The sequence below is a fragment of the Saimiri boliviensis genome, chromosome 8 (assembly GCF_048565385.1).
Source record: "Saimiri boliviensis isolate mSaiBol1 chromosome 8, mSaiBol1.pri, whole genome shotgun sequence".
Lineage (NCBI taxonomy): Eukaryota > Metazoa > Chordata > Mammalia > Primates > Cebidae > Saimiri > Saimiri boliviensis.
The window spans coordinates 10,458,296-10,474,152 of NC_133456.1; the positions used below are offsets into that span (position 1 = coordinate 10,458,296).

Below are 15,857 nucleotides of genomic sequence, written 5' to 3' on the forward strand. Positions count from 1 at the left end.
CCGATTCATTCTAATGATGGTGTCTTTTGCTGTACAGAAGCTCTGGAGTTTAATTAGATCCCATTTGTCTATCTTGGCTTTTATTGCCATTGCTTTTGGTGTTTTAGTCATGAAGTCCTTGCTATGCCTATGTTTTGGATGGTTTTGCCTATGTTTTCTTCTAGTGTTTTCATGGTGTTAGGTTTTATGTTTAAATCTTTAATCCATCTGGAGTAAATTTTAGTGTAAGGTGACAGGTAGGGGTCCAGTTTCTGCTTTTTGCACATTGCTAGACAGTTTTCCCAACACCATTTATTAAACATGGAGTCCTTACCCATTGCTTGTTTTTGCCGGGTTTGTCAAAGATCAGATGGTTGTAGATGTGTGGTGTTTCTTCTGGGGTCTCTGTTCTGTCCCATTGGTCTAGGTCTCTGTTTTGGTACCAGTACCATGCTGTTTTGATTACTGTAGCCTTGTAGTATAGTTTGAAGTCCAGCAGTATAATGCCTCCAGCTTTGTTCTTTTTGCTTAGGATTGTCTTGGCTATGCAGGGTCTATGCAGGGTCTTTTGTGATTCCATATGAAGTTTAAAGTGGTTTTTTCCAGTTCTGTGAAGGTCATTGGTAGCTTAATGGGGATAGCATTGAATCTATAGATTACTTTGGGCGGTATGGCCATTTTCATGATATTGATTCTTCCTAACCATGAGCATGGAATGTTTCTCCATCTCTTTGTGTCCTCTCTTATTTTGTTGAGCAGTGGTTTGTAGTTCTCCTTGAAGAGGTCCTTTACATCCTTTGTTAGTTGTATTCGTAGGTATTTTATTCTCTTTGTAGCAATTGTGAATGGGAGTTCGCTCTTGATTTGACTCTGTCTGTTATTGGTATATAGGAATGCTTGTGATTTTTGCACATTGATTTTGTATCCTGAGACTTTGCTGAAGTTGCTTATCAGTTTGAGAAGATTTTGGGCAGAGACGATGGGGTCTTCTGGATATACAATCATGTCATCTGCAAATAGAGACACTTTGACTTCCTCCTTTCCTAACTGAATACCTTTTATTTCTTTTTGTTGTCTGACTGCTCTGACTAGAACTTCCAATACTATGTTGAATAGGAGTGGTGAGAAAGGGCATCCTTGTCTAGTGCCTGATTTCAAAGGGAATTCTTCCAGCTTTTGCCCATTCAGTATGATATTGGCTACAGGTTTGACATATATAGCTTTTATCATTTTATGATATGTTCTGTCAATATCTAGTTTATTGGGTTTTTAGCATGAAGGGCTGTTGAATTTTATCGAAGGCCTTCTCTGCATCTATTGAGATAATCATGTGGTTTTTGTCTTTGGTTCCATTTATGTGATGGATTACATATATGGATTTGCGTATGTTGAACCAGCCTTCCATCCCCAGGATGAAGCCTACTTGGTCATGATGGATAAGCTTCTTGTTGTGCTGTTGCAATCTTTTTGCCAGTATTTTATTGAAGATTTCTGCCTCGATGTTCATCATGGATATCGGCCTCAAGTTTTCTTTTTTAGCTGAGTCTCTGCCTGGTTTTGGTATCAGGATGATGTTGGTCTCATAAAATGAGTTAGGCAGGATTCTCTTCTTTTGTATTGTTTGATACAGTTTCAGAAGGAAGGGAACCAGCTCCTCTTTGTATGTCTGGTAGAATTCGGCTGTGAACCTGTCTGGACCTGGACTTTTTTTGGTTGGTAGGCTATTGACTGCTGCCTCTACTTCAGCCCTTGTTATTGGTCTATTCAGGGTTTCAACTTCCTCCTGGTTTAGTCTTGGTAGAGTACGAGTGTCTAGGAATTCATCCATTTCTTCCTGGTTTACCGGTTTAGATGAGTAGAGCTGTTTGTAGTAATCTCTGATGGTAGTTTGTATTTCAGTGGGATCAGTGGTGACATCCCCTTTATCGTTTTTTTATTGCATCTATTTGATTCTTCTCCCTTTTCTTTTTTATTAATCTGGCTAGCAGTCTGTCTATTTCGTTGATCTTTTCAAAAAACCAGCTCCTGGATTCATTGATTTTTTGAAGGTTTTTTTGGTGTCTCTATCTCCTTCGGTTCTGCTCTGATCTTAGGTTATTTCTTGTCTTCTGCTAGCTTTTGAGTTTTTTGATCTTGCTCCTCTAGCTCTTTCGATTTTGATGATAGGGTGTCAATTTGAGATCTTTCCTCTCTTCTCTGGTGGGCATTTATTGCTATAAATTGCCCTCTCAACACTGCTTTAAAGGTGTCCCAGAGATTCTGGTAAGTTGTGTCTTCATTCTGGTTGGTTCTGAAGAACATCTTTTTTCTGCCTTCATTTCATTGTTTATCCAGTCGACACGCAGAAGCAAGTTATTCAGTTTCCAAGTGATTGTGCGGGTTTGAGTGTGTTTCTTGATCCTGAGTTCTAGTCTGATTGCACTGTGGTCTAATAGACTGTTTGTTATGATTTCTGTTCTTTTGCATTTGCTGAGGAGTGATTTGCTTTCAATGATGTGGTCAATTTTAGAGTAAGTGCAATGTGGTGCTGAGAAAAATGTATATTCTGTGGATTTGGGGTGGAGCGTTCTGTATATGTCTATTAGGTCTGCTTGGTCCAGCTCTGCATTCAAGTCATGGATATCCTTGTTAATTTTCTGTCTCATTGTTCTGTCTAATATTGACAGTGAAGTGTTGAAGTCTCCCACTGTTATTGTGTGGGAGTCTAAATCTCATTTTAGGTTGTTAAGAACTTGCTTTATGTATCTGGGTGCTCCTGTATTGGGAGTGTATATATTTAGGATAGTTAGCTCTTCCTGTTGGATTGATCCTTTTACCATTATATAGTGTCCTTCTTTGTCTCTTTTGATCTTTGTTGGTTTCAAGTCCATTTTATCAGAGACTAGGATTGCAACCCCTATGTTTTTTTATTCTCCATTTGCTTGGTAAATCTTCTTCCATCCCTTTATTTTGAGTGTATGTGTGTCTTTGTATGTGAGATGGGTTTCCTGAATATAGCACACTGATGGGTTCTGACTTTTTATACAGTTTGCCAGTCTGTGTCTTTTGATTGGGGCGTTTAGGCCATTTACATTCAATGTTAATATTGTTATGTGTGTATTTGATCCTCCCATTTTGTTACTGGCTGGTTTTCTTTCCCATTATTTGACTCATTTTCTTCATTGCATTTTTGGTGTTTGCCAACTGGTTTGGTTTTGCAGTGGCTGGTACTTGTTCCTTCCCATGCTTAGTGTTTCTTTCAGGAGCTCTTGTAGAGCCGGTCTGGTGGTGACAGAATCTGTCAATAATTGCTTGTCTGTAAAGGATTTTATTTCTCCTTCACTTATGAAGCTTAGTTTGGCTAGATATAAGATTCTGGATTGAAAGTTCTTTTCTTTAAGGATGTTGAATATTGGCCCCCACTCTCTTCTGGCTTGTAGGGTTTCTGCCAAGAGATCTGCCGTGAGTCTGATTGGCTTCCCTCTGTGACCTCACCTTTCTCTCTGGGTGCCCTTAGCATTTTTCCCTTCATTTTGACCCTGGTGACTCTGATAATTATGTGCCTTGGGGTTGCTCTTCTTGAGGAATATCTTCGTGGAGTTCTTTGTATTTCCTGAATTTGAAATTTGGATTGCCTTGCTAGGCTTGGGAAGTTCTCCTGGATAATATCCTGGAGTGTGTTTTCCAGCTTGGATTCATTCTCCCCATCATATTCAGGTATGCTGATCAAGCATAGATTAGGTCTTTTCACATAATACCCTATTTCTTGGAGGCTTTGTTCATTTTTTTTCACTCTTTTTTCTCTTCTCTTGCCTTCTCTTTTTATTTTATTGAGTTGAACTTCAATCTCTGATATCCTTTCTTCTGCTTGATCCATTCAGCTATTAAAACTTGTGTTTGCTTCACATAGTTCTCCTGCTTTGTTTTTCAACTCCATCAAGTTATTTATGTTGTTCTCTAAGCTGGTTATTCTAGTTAGCATTTCGTCTAACATTTTTTTCAAGGTTTTTGGTTTCTTTGCATTGAGTCAGAATGTGTTCCTTTAGCTCAAAAAAGTTTGTTATTATCCACCTTCTGAAGCCTGTTTCTGTCAATTCATTGCACTCCTCAGTCAAGTTGTGATCCTGTGTTGTTGAGGAGTTGTGATCCTCTGAAGGAGAATAGGTGTTCTGGTCTTTGATGGTTTCATCTTTTTTGCACTGTTTTTTCCCCCATCTTTGTGGATTTACCTGGCTGTGGTGTGAGGGAGCTACTTGATGAGGTCGCTTTTCCATCTGTGGAGGTCCTACTGGGTTTCCAGGGACTCCTTCAGGTTACTAGGGAAGCTTTGTGTGTCTTTTTTCTTTATATTGGGAGATTAGGCCCGCCTCTTCCACTGACTTGTAGGTGCTGCTGGGTTGTCATGAACGCTGTCCCGCTGCTATGTAGGCTTCCTGTGTTTTTTGTTAAAACATGTAGCCCAGTCCCACCCCTCTAGTGGTGGGTTGTACCCTTCCTCCACTGGGCTGGATCATTCAGGGTTCATCTCAGACTGTGGCACAGGCTATGCAACCCACTAGAGTGAGAGCTTCAGCCCTTTGGGGTTTGTGGGGGAGGGTAGGAACCCACGCAGCCACACCCTGCCATCTCCCGCTTTTGGCTTCTTCTCTCTCTGGTCATGGGGTAGGGGCCTGCCCAGATGCTCTTGCTTACAGCTCCCTCTCTCTATGGGTGGGGAAAGGGGGTATAGCTTAGTCTGCAGGCTCTTATTCAACTCAGTGCTTGTAATTCCTGGTGCTTGACTGGCAAAGATCCCCTGTTCTGTGTATTGCTGAGGCTTTGGGGGAAGCGCTGTATCTGGACCAGAGTACCAGAGGGGGAGCCTCCCACTAGCTGGTCAGATGCACTTTCTGGGTGAAGCAGCACCCCTTCCTACCTTGGTCTGCCCTGAGTGGGCTTTGCTCACCATTGGACCAGACCTACTGAAATGCACCTGATACCTCGGTTGGAGCTAGGAGATCTCTGGATTTCTGCATCTCTCTCACTGGGTGTTATATGCTGGAGTTGTGTCTAATCGGCCATCTTGGATCTCTATATCCCAACAAAGAATTCAATATCCAGCCAAACTAAGCTTCATAAGCAAAAGAGAAATAAGACCCTTTCAGAAAACCAAATGCTAAGGGAATCTGTTACCACGAGACCTGCCTTACGAGAGCTCCTGAAGGAAGCACTAAATACAGAAAGAAAAGACCATTACCAGCCATGACAAAAACACACAAGTACACAGACCAATGACATTATAAAGCAATTACATAAACAAGTCTGCAAAATAATCAGCTAACACCATGATAAAGGATCAAATCAACACATATCAATACTAACTTTGGAAATTGGCAAAATTTCCCAATTAAAAGGCACAGAGTGGCAAGCTGAATAAAAAATCAAGACCCGTTGGTATACTGTCTTCAAAGAGACCCATCTCACATGCAGTGACACACATAGGCTCAAAATAAAGGAATGGAGAAAAATCCACCAAGCAAATGGAAAATGGAAAAAAAGTAGGGCTTGCAATCCTGATTTCGGACAAAACAGATTTCAAACCAGAAAAGATTAAAAAAGACGAAGGGTATTACAGTATATATGCACCCAACACAGGAACACCCAGATTCATAAAGCAAGTTCTCAGAGACTTTCAAAGAGACTTAGACTCCTACACAATAATAGAGGGAGACTTCAACACCAACACTGACAGTATTAGACAAATCATCAAGACAGAAAATTAACAAAGATATTCAGGACCTGAACTCAGCACTACATCAAATGGACCTGATAGACATCTACAGAACTCTCCATTCAAAAGCAATAGAATATACATTTGTATCATTGCCACATGGCACATAGTCTAAAATTGACCACACAATTGGGACACAAAACACTCCTCAGCAAAATAACTGAAATCATACTCTCTCAGACCAAAGTACAATCAAATTAGAAATCAAGACTAAGAAATTCACTCAAAACCATAAAATTACATGGAAATGGAATACCCTGCCCCTGAATAACTTCTGAATAAATAATGAAATTAAGGCAGGGCAGAAATCAACAAGTTCTTTGAAACTAATGAGAATAAAAATACAACAAACCAAAATCTCTGGGACACAGGTAAGGCAGTGTTAAGAGGGAAATTTATAGCACTAAATGCCAAATCAAAAAGTTTGAAAGATCTCAATTTAACAACCTAATGTCACAACCAAAAGAACTAGAAAACAAAGAGCAAACCAATCCCCAAAGTAGCAGAAGACATAAAATAACCAAAATCAGAATTGAACCAAAGGAGACTAAGACACACACATAAAAAAACATTTAAAATATCAATAAATCCAGGAGGGTTTTTTGAAAAAATTAATAAAATAGATAGACTACTAGCTAGACTAATAAAAGAATAAAAAGAGAAGATTCTAATAAATACAATCAGAAAGGAAAAGGGTGATACTCCCTTTGATCCTACAGGGATACAAATAACCATCAGAGAATATTATGAACACCTTTATGCATATAGAAAATCTAGAATAAATAAATAAATCCATGGATACAAACACCCTCCCAAGAGGGAACTAGGAAGAAATAAAATCCCTAAACAGACCAATAATAAGGTCTGAACTTGAGTCAATAACAGCCTACCAAAAAAAAAAAAAAAAAAGGTGAGAACCAGACAGATTCACAGCCTAATTGTACCAAACACACAAAGAAATGAGGCCAGCATCATTCTGATACCAAAACCTGGCACAGATACAACAACAACCAACAACAACTCAAAGCTTCAGGCCAATATCCTTGATGAACATTGATGCAAAAACCCTCGACAAAATACTGGTAAACCAAATCCGGCAGCATATCAAAAAACTTTTCCACCACAATCAATTAGGTTTTATCGGCCAGCCGTGGTGGCTTATGCCTGTAATCCCTGCACTTTGGGAAGCTGAGGTGGGTGGATCACTTGATGCCAGGAGTTTGAGACCAGCCTGGCAAACATGGTGAAACACCCCTTCTCTACTAAAAATACAAAAATTAGCCAGGCCTGTAGTCCCAGCTACTCGGGAGGCTGAGGCAGAAGAATCCTTTGGACCCAGGAGGCAGAGGTTGCATTGTGCCAAGATCGTGCCACTCCACTCCAGCCTAATTCTATAGCTAGAAAACCCCACAGTCTCAGCTCAAAAGCTCCTTAATCAACAACTTCAGCAAAGTCTCAGGATACAAAATCAACATGCAAAAACAACCAACATTCCTATATACCAACAACAGTGAAGCCAAGAGCCAAATCAGGAATGCAATCCCATTCACAATTGCCCCTCTCCCCACAACACACAATACCTAGGAATACAGCTAACCAGGAGGTGAAAGAGCTCTACAAGGAGAACTACAAAACACTGCTCAAAGAAATCAGAGATGACACAAACAGTAAAACATTCCACACTCACGGATAGAAAAATTCAATATCTTTAAAGCGGCCATCCTGCCCAAAGCAATTTATAGATTCAATGCTCTTCTTATTAAAATACCATTGACATTCTTCACATAACTGGAAAAAAACTATTTTAAAATTCATATGGAATGAAAAAAGAGCCTGAATAGCCAAGGCAATCCTAAGCAAAAAGAACAAAGATGGAGGCATCATGATACCTGACTTCAAGCTATACTACAGGGCTACAGTAACCAAAACAGCATGGTGCTGGTACAAAAACAGACACATAGTCAAGCAGAACAGAATAGAAAGCCTAGAAATAAGGCTGCATACCTACAACTATCTGATCTTCAACAAAGCTGACAAAAACAAGCAATGGAGAAAGGACCCCTTATTCAATAAATGGCGTTGGAATAACTGGCTAATCACATGCCAAACACTGAAACTGGACCTCTTCCTTACGTCACATACAAAAATCTACTCAAGGTGGATTGAAGACTTAAACATGAAACCCAAAGCTATAAAACCTTGGCAGACAACCTAGGCATTACCATTCTGGACATAGGAATGGGCAAAGGTTTCATAACAAAGACACCAAAAGTAATTGTGACAAAAGCAAACATTGACAAATTAGATCTAATTAAGCTAAAGAGCTTCTGCATAGCAAAAGAAACTATCAACAGAATAAGGAGACAACCTACAGAACTGAAGAACATTTTTGCAAATTATGCATCTGACAAAGCAACTATAAGGAACTTAAATTTATTTTTTAAAAAAACCCAAATGACCCCATAAAAAATTGGACAAGGGACCTGAGTTTTCAAAGGCCAACAATCATATGAAAAAGACTCAACATCACTGATTATTAGAGAAATGCAAATCAAAACCACAAGATACCATCTCGCTCCAGCCAGAATAGCTATGATTAAAATGTCAAAAAATAACAGACACTGGTGAGGTTGCAGAGAAAAAGGAATGCTTATATACTGTTGATGGGAGTGCTTTCCATTGTGGAAAGCAGTCAAAGACGTAAAAACATAACTATCATGTGACCCAGCTATCCCAATACTGCATATAAACTCAAAGGAATATAAATCATTCTATTATAAAGATACACGCACTCATAGGTTCATTGCAGCACTGTTCACAATAGCAAAGACATGGAATCAAGCTAAATCCCTATCAATGGTAGACTGGATAAAGAAAATGTGGCACATATACACCATAGAATACCATGCAGCCATTAAAAAGAATGAGATCATGTATTTTGCAGGAACATGGATGAAGCTGGAGACCATTATCCTTAGCAAACTAACAAAGAAACAGAAAACCAAATGCCACATGTTCTCAATTTTAAGTGGGAGCTACAAGATGAGAACACATGGACACATAGAGGGGAACAAAACACACTGAGGCCTATCAGAGGGTGGAGGGCAGGAGGAGGGAGAGGATCAGGAAAAATAACGAACGGGTACTAGGCTTAATACTTACTGATGAAATAATCTGTACAACAAACCTCCATGACACAAATTTACCTATATAACAAACCTGCATAGGTACCCCTGAACTTAAAATAAAATTAAAAAACAAATTAAAAAAACAAAAAGGCTGGGTGTGGTGGCTCAATGCTCATACTCTAAACACCTTGGAAGGCTGGAGCAGGAGGACTGCTTGAGGCCAGGAGTTTGAGACCAGCCTAGGAAACATGGCAAGTCCCCTTCTCTGCAAAAAAAAAAAAAAAAAAAAAGTTAAAAAAATTAGGTAGGCAGGTGGCATGCACCTGTAGTCTCAGCTACTCAGAAGGCTGAGACAGGAGGATTACTTTATTCTAGAAGTTTGAGGCTGCACTGAACTAAGATCATGCCACTGGACTCCAACCTGGGTGACAGAGTGAGGCAGTTTCAAAAAAAGAAAAGAAAAGAAAAGAAAAGAAAAAAACCCCAGAAAATAGCAGCAAGTGTTGGTGACATGTGGAGAAACTGGAACCCTTGTGCACTGCCGGGATGTAAAACAATGCAACTGCTATGGAAAATACTATGGTGTTTCTTCAAACAGTTAAACATAGAATGACTATATGATCCAGCCATCTCACATCTCTGTGTAAACCCAAAAGAAGTGAAAGCAGGATCTTGAAGGGATATTTGTATGCCAATATTCATAGCAGTATTTACAACAGTTAAAAAGCAGAAGTAACTCAAGTGTCCACAGATGGGTGAATGGATGAATTAAAAAATGTGGTAAATATATACAACGGAACATTATTCAGTCTTAGAAAGGAATGAAATTCTGACCCATGCTAAAACATGGATGAGCCTTGAAGACATTATGCTGAGTAAAATAAGCTACTTACAAAAGGACAAATACTGTGATTACACTTAAATGAGGTATCTAGAGTAGTCAAATTCATAGAGACAGAAAGTAGAATAGTGGTGGGTGCCAGAGGATGGGGAGGGGAGAATGGGGAGTTATTATTATTATTTTTTCATTGCATTTTAGGTTTTGGGGGGAGTTATTTTAAACAATTAACAATGTTTCAGTTTTGCAACATGAAAAGAGTTCTGGAGATGAATAGAGTTCTGGTGATGGTCGTACAATGATGTGAATATACTAATGTCACTGAACCCTACACTCAGAAAGTAGTTAAGATTGTCAATTTTATGTTATGTGTATTTTATTACAAAAATATAAGGTTTTTAAAAAGTCAGCTGAACTTTTAAAATGGTGGTTACAGCTAAACTTTTTAAAAGCCTATATTTCTGCTCAAACACAAGACTTAATGATGATAAAAGAAACTTACTTGTATGCTAGAGCTCCAGCAAAGTGCTTCTGGATATATGTGTCCATCACAGGTCGAAAGTGAAAATACTTGATGTCTCGGAGCAGGTTGATGATGAACACCTGGGAGATATGGACAGCAAGTCATCAGGGTTCACTGGAGGCCTCAGATCTATTCCCAGTAAGAAACAGAATCTTCCTTCTCCAAAGAATGGCAAATTGTCACTGTTTTTTTCTAGCATTCCCTACAGGTAGTAAATGTAAGATTTCCATTCTATGTCTGTATTTCTGTCTTGCCTTTTCTCTTTCAAACACCCCAGCCTCCTAATTCAGACCCGGGCTCATCAGTCACTTTCTGTGTTTACTGTGAGCCTCTCCCTTCACAATAATGCTGGGTGGTACAATATAGATCAGGGAAATGCAAAACAACATGTGTGTAGATGGCATAAACAATAAAGTATCCCCAAAAACTTGGAAAAGAGAAGAAAAAAAGCCTGTTCTCTGAGCCAAATCAGCCTATGAAAGGCTGTGGCCTTCAGAAATGGGGCTGGTGGACAGGGAAATTAGGAAGAAGAGCTGGAGGGGCAAACTATGCACGTACCCATTGCAACTCTCACCTCTGCTCCCCATCTATCAGGCCAACTGGAGTATCTAACTCTCCTTGAATGTATGGCTCTCTGTGGGACTGGATATATTAAGCAAAATGCACCATCTATTTTCATTAACCAACTTTCTGAGACTGGTTCTGAAACAACTGCATAAACTCTGGAACTCTCTTCATGATGATTATATCCTACTTTGTAAGAGAAAAAGTGGGCCATTTGATTTCTTCTATTACTCTCTGGATTTCTGACCTCATGGAAGTCACTATTTCAGGGGCCAGGCAATACTGCAATAGTGATGAGACTGAAGATCCAGAAACTACAAAGCCAAGGTCTAGACTTGATTATGCTAGATTCTTCAAATTTGATTTGCCTGGTAGGTTGGTTGGTCTTCCTGGGGCAACAACACCCAGTCCCTTTTCTATTGGAAACATCTATATCTTGTGCTGATTCACTCTAATAAATTGCTTCCCTTAAATTTTCTGAAATATATGACAGGAATAATAAATAAAAGTAAACAGTCAGGAAAGTGACTTACCAGTGACTGAAAAACCAACAGGCCGTATTTCTCTGTATTATCATCCAAAATCACAAAGAGTGTATCTAAGATGTCCTGCAGAAACTGAAACAACATAAAAAGCAGAGGGCTCAGGTCTCAGGACCTTATATGCACAGTCTAACTTCCACAAACCAATGAATTTAACTTCCCATAAAAAGGTGAAAGATCTCTTAGGACCTCAAAATACCACTTAAAAATCATCTAGTACCCTGAGCCTCCACCTAGCTAAGTGATAACTAGGTGGACTTGAGGTGTTGGCTTATAGCCCAAAGGGCCCCAAGAAAGACTTCAAGCTGAGAGCCAAATCAAGACTGCAACTGCATTTACAATAGCCACACCCACAAAATACTTAGGAATACATCTAACCAAGGTGGTGAAAGACCTCTACAAGCATAACTACAGAATACTGCTGAAGGAAATAATAAATGACACAACCAAATGGAAAAATGTTCTATGCCTACAAATTGGAAGAATATTGTTAAAATGCCTATACTGTCCAAAGCAATCTACAGATTCAACATATTCCTATGAAACTAACAACATCACTTTTAACATAATTAGAAGAAACTATTCTAAAATTAATACAGAACCAAAAAAGAGCCCAAATAACCAAAGCAATCCTAGGCAAAAAGAACAAGGCTGGAGGCATCACATCACCCACTATATTACAAGGCTACATAGCAAAAATGCATCATACAGGTACAAAAACAGACACACAGACCAAGGGAACACAACAGAGAGCCTCAAAATAAAATGGCCTACCTACCGCCATCTGATCTTTGACGAAGTCAACAAAAATAAGCAACAGAGACAGGATTCCATATTCAATAGATGGTGCTGGCAGCAAAAGAGATATCAGCAGAGTAAACAGACAACCCTCAGAGTATGATAAAATATTTGAAAACCATGCATCCAACAAAGGACGAGTATTCAGAACCTATAGGGAACTCAAACAAATCAGCAAAAATCCCAAATAATCCCATCAAAAACTGGACAAAGGACATGAAAAGACATTTCTCAAAAAGAAGATGTACGAATACATCTAACCAAAGTGGTGAACCAATAAATATATGAAAAAAAAGGTTAACCATCATTAATCATCAGGAAAATGCAAACCACAATGAGATACCACCTTACTCCTACAAGAATGGCCGTAATTGAAGAGTCAAAACACAACAGATGTTGGTGTGAACATGGTGAAAAGAGAACACTTTTATACTGCTGGTGGGGATGTAAATTAGTACAACCACTATGGAAAACGATATGGTGACTACTTAAAGAACTAAAAGTAGATCTGCTATTCCAGCAATCCCACTACCAGGTATCTACCCAAAGGGAAAGAAGTCATTATATGAAAAAGATACACGCACATGCATGTTTATGGCAGCACAATTAGCATTTGCAAGGATAGAGAACCAACCTAAGTGTGCCCATCAACCAACAAGTGGATAAAAACATGTGGTATATATATATATATATATATATACACATACATACCATAGAATACTGCTCAGCCATAAAAAGAAAATACTGTCTTTTGCAGTAACTTGGGCTAGAGGCCACTATTCTTAGTGAAGTAACTCAGGAATAAAAAACTAAATACTGTATTTTCTCACTTATAAGTGGTAACTAAGCTATGAGGATGCAAAAACATACAAAGTGATATAATGGACTGTGGGGACCTAAGGGGGAAGGTTAGGAAGGTGGTATGGGATAAAAGACAATATACTGGGTACAGTGTACACTGCTTGGGTGCTGGGTACACCAAAACCTCAGAATTCCCTATGAAAGAGCTCATCTATGTAACCAAAAACCACCTGCATCCCAACAACTATTAAAATTAAAAAAAAAAAACATGAAAAAAAGAGTGTGATAACTGGCAAAACAATAAATGGCACTGAGATAGCTAGCTAGAAGCAGTTAAGATGAAAGTAAGAAACAGTCTTCCTCAGGCAGTATGTTTACATTGTGTGGAAATGAACAATTTCCTTCCCACTGATATGCTGCAGCTAGTACATTACTCACGCTGAAGAATAAAACTGGACCCCTACTTTCACCATTAACAGAAATGAACTCAAGACAGATTAAAGATTTAAATGTAAGATCTCAAATTATAAAAATTCTAGAAGAAAACCTAGAAAACACCCTTCTGGACATTGGTCTCAGGAAATAATTTATCACTAAGTCCGCAAAAGCAATTCCAACAAAAACTATTGACAAATGGAACTTAATTAAGCTAAAGAGTTTCTGTCCAGCAAAAGAAACTATCAACAGAGTAAACAGACAACCTACAGAATGGGAGAAAATATTTGCAAACTATGCATCCGACAAAGGACTAATATCCAGAATATATAAGGAACTCAACTCAACAAGCAAAAAACAATTCTATTAAAAAGTGAACAGAAGACATGAACAGACACTTCTCAAAAGAAGATATACAATAAAGTGGCCAATAAATATGTAAAGAATGCTCATTATCACTAATCATCAGTGAAATGCAAATTAAAGCCACAATGAGATACTATCTCACACTGGTCAGAATGACTACTACTAAAATGTCAAAAAAGCTGGGGGTAGTGGCTCACGCCTGTAATCCCAGCACTTTGGGAGGCTGAGGCAGGTGGATCACTTGAGATCAGGAGTTTAAGACCAGCCTGGCCAACATGGCGAAACCCTGTCTCTTGTAAAAATACAAAAATTAGCCAGGCATGTTGGCTCATGCCTGTAATCCCAGCTACTTGGGAGGCTGAGGTAGAAGAACTGCTTGAACCCAGGAAGCAGAAGTTGCAGTGAGCTGAAATTGTACCACTGCACTCCAGCCCAAGTGACAGAGCAAGACTCTATTTCAAAAAACAAACAAAAAAGTCAAATAACAGATGCTGGTGAAGTTGCAGAGAAAAGGGAACTCTTACACCTTGCTGGGGGAATGTAAATTAGTTTAGCTCCTTTAGGAAGCAGTTTGGAGATTTATTTTAAAAACTTAGAACTACCATTGAATCCAGCAATCTTATTACCATGTATGTATCTGAAAGAAAAAAAAAATCGTTCTATCAAAAAGACCATGCACTCATATATTCATCCCAGTACTATTCACAATAACATAAGACATGGAGTCAATCTAGTGCCCATCAATAGTGAACTGGATAAAGAAAATGTACATAGGCTGGGTGTGGTGGCTCATGCCTGTAATCCCAGCACTTTGGGAGGCTAAGGCAGGCAGATTATGAGGTCAAGAGATCGAGGCCATCCTGGCCAACATGATGAAACCCCATCTCTATTAAAAATACAAAAATTAGCCAGATGTGGTGGCACACACCTGTAGTCCTAGCTACTCAGGAGGCTGAGGAGAAGAATCGTTTGAACCCAGGAGGGGGAGGTTGTAGTGAGTGGAGATAGCGCCACTGGACTCCAGTCTCAGTGACAGAGCCAGACTCCGTCTCAAAAAAAAAAAAAAAAAAAAAAAAGAAAAGAAAATGTGATACATATATACCATTGAATACCATGCAGATAAAAAAGAAGAAAATCATATCCTTTGCAGTAACATGGATATGGCTGAAGGCCATTACAGAAACTAGCAGGAACAGAAAACCAAATACTGCATATTCTCACTTTTATGTGGGAGCTAAACATTGGGTATTAATGGACATAAAAATGGTAACAGTAGACACTGTGGACTACTAGAGTGGGGGCAAGGGTTGAAAAACTGTTAGGTACTATGCTCATTATTTCAGTGATGGGATTATTCATATCTCAAACCTCAGCATCATGTAATATATCTATGTAACAAACCTGCACATGTACCCAATAAATCTAAAATAAAAGTTGAAAATACAAAATAAAAAAAGAAAACATGGCATATATACACGATGGAACGCTATTCAGCCTTACAAAGAGAGATCCTGTCATTTGCGACAACATGGATAGAACTGGAGGACATTAAGCTAAGTGAAATTAGTCAGGCACAGAAAGACCACACAATTATACTTATATGCAGAATATAAGAAATTGAACATACAGAAGTAGAAAATACAATGAGGAATACCAGAGGCTGAGGAAAGGTTGTGGTTGGAGAAAGGGGAGATGCTGTTTAAAGCGTACAATGTATCATTTTCCCATTTTGTCAATGGGAAAAACAAAAAGCTTTAGTGATCTATTGCACAGTACAGTGATATAATAAATGCATTGTATATTTCAAAACTGCAAAGAGTAGATTTTAAATATTTTCAGCACAAAAATGATAAGAATGATAAGAAGGTGAGTTGATATATTTGCTAATTAGCCTAATTCAATCATTCTGCTGTTGTGAACATATATTCTACATTGTTAAAATGTCACATTGTATCCCATAAAGATAAAAAATTACTATTTGTCAGTTAAAAATAAAAGTATTCAAAAGGAGGAAAAGGAAGCTAACAACAACAACAACAACAACAACACTCTGATGAAACAGTCTTAGAGGGTTACTGGCAAAAATCATGATGAATGAAGTAGGGTCTTCTGCCCAGATTCTTCCTCATTCAGT

At 38.7% G+C, this 15,857-nt stretch overlaps 1 protein-coding gene across 8 annotated transcripts in view; it reads right to left on the reverse strand.

Moving 5' to 3' along the window:
* Positions 1–15,857, reverse strand: part of DOCK3 (dedicator of cytokinesis 3) — a 656,527-nt gene that overhangs the window by 110,362 nt on the left and 530,308 nt on the right. For all 8 annotated transcript variants that reach the window (XM_074403778.1, XM_074403777.1, XM_074403779.1 and 5 more), the window contains exons 20-21: positions 11,315–11,398; positions 10,197–10,297 (exon numbers count right to left, since the gene is read on the reverse strand). In XM_074403778.1, the coding sequence (XP_074259879.1) occupies positions 10,197–10,297; positions 11,315–11,398 (185 nt within the window). The remainder of the gene's footprint in view (positions 1–10,196; positions 10,298–11,314; positions 11,399–15,857) is intronic.